General features: G+C 37.1%; 2 protein-coding genes across 3 annotated transcripts in view; one reads left to right on the plus strand and one right to left on the minus strand.

Annotated features, from left to right (window-relative positions):
* Positions 1–2,369, minus strand: part of LOC106867170 (plasminogen activator inhibitor 1 RNA-binding protein) — a 5,190-nt gene extending 2,821 nt beyond the window's left edge. Inside the window, exons 1-2 of the mRNA XM_052969900.1 lie at positions 2,016–2,369; positions 138–306 (exon numbers count right to left, since the gene is read on the minus strand). Of these exons, the coding sequence (XP_052825860.1) occupies positions 138–306; positions 2,016–2,256 (410 nt within the window). The 5' untranslated portion in view covers positions 2,257–2,369. The remainder of the gene's footprint in view (positions 1–137; positions 307–2,015) is intronic.
* A 219-nt stretch (positions 2,370–2,588) lies between these two features.
* LOC106883320 (zinc finger protein 367-like) overlaps positions 2,589–5,619 on the plus strand; it is a 34,378-nt gene continuing 31,347 nt past the window's right edge. Inside the window, exon 1 of one of the 2 annotated variants that reach the window (XM_052969964.1) lies at positions 2,589–3,124. In XM_052969964.1, the coding sequence (XP_052825924.1) occupies positions 2,737–3,124 (388 nt within the window). In that variant the 5' untranslated portion in view covers positions 2,589–2,736. The remainder of the gene's footprint in view (positions 3,125–5,619) is intronic. The other variant, XM_052969963.1, reaches the window with a different exon arrangement.

Consider the following 5,619-nt stretch of genomic DNA (forward strand, 5'->3'; position numbering starts at 1 on the left):
ATAATAAAACAAAATGAAAGTACAACTTGCATCTACATTTGTAGGAAAGCCTAAGGGACAGACAGTTGTTCGAGTAGTCATTTCGTTTATTTATTTATTTTTTCTTCTTAAACTCATAAGCGATCTCTGGTACTTACCGATAATCAGACGAGAAATCATCCCTTCGCCGAGGAGGTCGGCGCTCTGTTTCATTGTCCCCAAATTCATTGGAATCTTTGGATTCGGTCTCTCGATTCGGCCGGAAACTTCTTCCTCGTCCTCTGTTCTGACCGCGAGGGGCACTTTCTCTTCTATTGCTTTCTACCACTAAACGAGGGGAGGGGAAGTAGAGAAAAATGGAACAGTTTCAGAAACGTAGTAGAAAAGAAAATTAACTCACACACACACACACAATACAAGAGCCTAACGAAAAAGAAAAAGAATTTAAGTGCGAAGATGAAAATAAAACAAGAAATGATAAAACCACAGGTCAACACTTGAAATAAACAAATACGTCTTTATTTGTCGAATCAGTAGACATTCATATTAGCCCGAGTTCGTCCGACTTACATTGTAGCATAGTCTTATATGGTAATGAGGGGGAAAGATCACATTACAAAATAAATCTTCTACAACGGCAACACTGTTGTTTAATTAATTAATAACATTATTGTTTAATGGTTTTAGTTTACAATTAAAAAAATTTATTTCACAAGGGAGGAGGAAAAAATAATAATGAATAAGCAAGCGAGTAAGCTGGAGCAGCAGAAAGGCGAGTGGCGGGGCAAAGTAGTCAAGATGGCGTCCAGCATGCTAGAAAGATGGCGGCTAAGAGTGTTGAAAAAAGCACATGGACCAGCATACACACACACACGCACACACATTCATATATATACACACACGCACGCATATGTACATACGTGAATAGAAATACATAGTCACACACAAATATATATACATGTATTTAAAGACGGTCGACACTGGCAGGACAGGCAATATCTGCACGTGCACACCAACATGAATGAAGAGAGGGGCGCAAACATCAGGTGAAATAATTCAATCCATTTCATATATACTCATTAAATTTCTTTCACCTCTTCTTTTTGTACTATACACTCACCCATAAGATTTTTTCCTTTCATGTAATTAATTAATTACAAATATTGAAAAGTAACGACGAATATATAAATACAATGAAATTATCACTCAGTAGAACAAAAAAAGAAAACTCCAATACAGTGCTTTAATTCTTGATGCAGCATCAGTAGATAATATATAGATCTATTGCTTTCACATGTGTGCGCGTGTATATAATATACATACATGCACATCTGCGACACTTGAAATCCCCCAATTTCCCACGAAACTGATTGAATTTTTTTTTCTTCAATAACAGATCCCTAAACGTTAAAATCGTCTTGAGCACTTAAATATATAGACATACATTGATAAATATATATATTCCACATCGATATATACACACACTTACACATTGATATATGTATATATACACATATATATAAACGCCAATCGGTAGTCAGTGAGATATGCGATGGCGGCGGGAATGTCTTATCAAACTCGCCATGTTATCGCAGACAAGAGATTTTTATTTCAAACGATCGAGTGGAAAAAAAGCACTTGATATGAAGCTTAATACATAACTAGTGGCGGCTAGTCGTGCTTAAATACTTAAATAGTAATGCCTAGATGGGTGACCTTCACCTAATCATCACCAGACAGACATTCTATTTAGGCACAATGCAGTTTAGTCACCTCGTGTGTTCTCTTAATGAATTTTTGTCATTCTCGTTCGACCTGACATTTTTTTCTAAACTTAATATCAAATACAAAATACCAAGATTCAGAAATGAGAATTTACAATACGTTGCTTAAATCGAAGCTGCAGGTAAATGAAGCAGAAAAGAATATAAATCGTACCATGTGGAACCTTCCAGGGAAGATTAGAAAATAACGCTGTCTATGAACAAATACAATAAATCATCGAAATCGAAGCATATTAAAATATTTCTATTTACCATCTCTCCGCTGTGAACTCTGTTCTGGTGCCTTTGATTTGGATTCCTGCGGACTGGGTGCAACTGGCTTTTTGGTGGATTTATTATTAGCTTTATTAGCTTTGGACTTATCCACTTCCTTTTTAACTGTGTCCTTCTTTTTCACTTTAGCTTCCTGCTGATGAAGCATATCCAGTGGATCAGCATCATCGTAGAAAAGCGCATACTTGTTGGAAACAACTATGCCGTACTGGTTCTCCATCGTTCCTCTGATTGAAGAGGATGCCAATGGATTCCACACCTGACGGCTGCCCTCCTGCTCTTAGCTCTCCAATATGGCGTGTTAGTTTAGATACAAGCAATGCATCTCGGGCACATCTGACGTCACTACCCATATATGGTAAAGCTGGCGGGAAGGGCGTCAATTACTTATTTCCAGACCAATATATTTAATATATATTTTTTTTAATGTTCTAACTTTACTTATATATTGATTAAAATGTTTAGATTTTTAGGGAGTAAACTTTAAAATTTATCCTTTAAAATGCAAATTTCAATATTGCCAATTTTACCCATCGGCCTCACATCGCGGGAAATTGCACTTAGTTGGTTGCTATGGGAAGGAGGGGGAGGTTGCATGGCCGGTTTTTAACATAAACACGTCCAGGCATGCTTTGCAGTGGCAACTACCTGCCCTCCGGCTGGAATTGTATTGTTGTATTCCCATTTTTTCCAGGGAAAAATGCAATTTCAGTCATCAGCTTCTCAACTAGGACTTGCAATTCCTCAACTGATGAATGGCCACTTTGCTACCGATGATGTGTTTATGGTGCCTTGGAAGTGGTCCAGAGATGGTGATGATGATGAGGTGTCTGTCGCACGCATTCAGTTCAACTTAGATACAGCTTCTCTGGGACAAACCGATTATTCGAAATGCGAAAGGAAGGGCGTAGTAGATGGTGAAAACGAAGATGGTGAAAATTCGGTGCGTCGAGGTCGACCTCGAGCAGACAGTATTTCGTCTCTGATTTTGGAAGGTTACTCCTCTCGCAGCGACATACGATGTCAGCTCTGTTGGCGAGTGTTTCCCAGGGAGAAATCTCTCCAAGCTCATCTCAGAACCCATACTGGTCAGTAAAATTCTCTTGTACATACACACACATTTACACATTCTGCATGATTTCACTTTTAATATCATTTGTTTTGTCAAAACATGTTTTTCTTCAGTTGCTGTTCTGAATTTCATTACATTCTCTCCAAATAACCTTTCTAGTATCTGTGTATATTTATGTGTCTACTTATATGTACTGTTTGTCTTATATCTATTTATATGTATTTATCTGTGTATATTTATATGTATTACTAAAGATTCGCTTCGTCGAAATTAATAAAAAGAATTTTTTATCTTAGCGAAAATATCAGCAAAAATTAAAAACTATTGATCTTCGATTATAAAGCAATAATCGAAATATATGTTTATACACCAAATGAATTTTCTTTTAATAAAAAATATATATATACTTCATCAATGTCTTAGCCATCACCTTTACGATTTTATCTCTTCAATTCAAATTTCTTGTTTCATAGATTTTCTGAAGGGATTTTTTATATAAAATATATTTATGTATTCCTTTTACTGTTTAATTTAATTGTAAATATTTATCCGTGCGATTGTAGCTATTATAATGAAACAGAATTTTTATTTGCTAACATAGATCATGTTTGGGCAAAACCATTGAGAGAAAGAGAGATAGCTTGTTATATAGTCGCTCGACCGGCTAAAAATAGCAGCTAAATTTTCAAATTGCACATTAGACCTGATGACCATGGTTAAAATGGATTTGACCATAGATTTACTCAACATGGTTTGATTTGGAAATCAGACAGCCAACAGTAATCTATTTCTATGATAGCTCTTAGTCGTGTCAGCTGCTATTTTAATTGTACGAATAACATCGTATCAAATGTCATAACATATATAGTGTAAACATTCTTGTATGAGATATATATATATATATATGCTGTGCCGGATTTAGAATTGGTGAGATGCGAAAGTATTGCAAACCTTGGAAAATCTCTAAGAATGACACTAGGTCGCGTATATGTCACTCTCTTAATTATTTTGAATCCATCCTGCATAGTGAGCCCTTAACTTGTATAGTTTATGCCTAAATCTGGCATTGTGTTGGGGTGAGGTTTACATATAAACTTGTGACTTCCAAAACAGTATAACTAAGGCCTTCGAGAGAACTTTTGCCAGCTGGAGCAAAATTTTATTCGTGTGTTGGGATCAAGAGAACCCTTTTTCAAAATTCAAGAGGGTGGTGAGGGTTTCTTTGAGGGGGACCCTTAAGGTATTCACGGGCCTCTGGATCTCGTAATATACATTCTGCATGCAACGATCGTATTCATATACATTTGTGTGAGGATTTCTTTTATACGAGTTATTTTAATTAAAAAAAAAAAAGTTTCAGTTTTGGGGTCCCTGTAACCAAATAGCAAATTGGGGATCCACAATAATAATTTAAGGGCCCCTGAAAAAATTTGGCTTTAGATGTGTATGTATTGGTATCTACTGCAAGAAACAGCTCCCTTTCTGCTAATATTTTACATAGTCCAACGTACACAAGTTAATGTGTGAAAAACAAAATAGGAACTTTGAAAGGAATAACTCTAAAACTAGTCTTTGAATACTGAATGGCTATGTGGAGGGGCAGCAGAATAAAATAGTAATCAAAAGGGTCCATAGTTGAAAAATGATAAAGAACCTTTGAGGTAATATTATCCATGTTACACACGCGACGAGCTTCTTTCAGTTTCTGTCTACCAAATCTACTCACAAGGGGGATAGTTGACCTGGGGCTATAGAAGACTGACCAAGACCACAAGTCAATATTTCGTTTAGGCATTGCAGTGCCAATTACCTGATGTTACAACTCAATATACATATGTTTCAGAATGGATCGTCAGTCGAATACAGAGCAGTAATAAGAAATTTGCGATGAGGAAGGAATACATAATTATGTTATAAACTTCATTAGCTTGCAGCTGCTTCTGCTATAAGATGCAATGCTCTCATAGTTGAGTGCTTGAGTATCACACTATAGCTTCAAACAAGAATACACACGCGTGCGCGAACACACACATGTATTATTGTGGGGTAGGCAGGTTTATAGGGTTACCTTAAAGCTAAACCCCTTATGAGCAAGAAAGCCAGGATAACCCCATAAACTGGCCTACCCCACTATAATATTAAGTGCTCTACGTCTTAGAGTGTGCTTCTCCTCCGAATTTATGTATTTCTATAAATGATATATATATATATATAAATATCATCTTCTTCATCATTGTTTAACGTCCGCCTTCCATGCTGGCATAGGTTCAACAGTTTGACTGAGGACTGGTGAACCAGATGGCTGCACCAGGCTCCAATCTGATCTGGCAGAGTTTCTACAGCTGGATGCCCTTCCTAACGCCAACCACTCCGAGATTGTAGTGGGTGCTTTTATGTGCCACTGGCACGAGGGCCAGTCAGGCGGTACTGGCAACGGCCACCCTCGAAATGGTGTTTTTATGTGTCACCTGCACAGGAGCCAGTCCAATGGCACTGGCAACACCCTCGCTC

This window comes from Octopus bimaculoides, chromosome 8, assembly GCF_001194135.2.
Source record: "Octopus bimaculoides isolate UCB-OBI-ISO-001 chromosome 8, ASM119413v2, whole genome shotgun sequence".
Taxonomy (NCBI): Eukaryota; Metazoa; Mollusca; class Cephalopoda; order Octopoda; family Octopodidae; genus Octopus; species Octopus bimaculoides.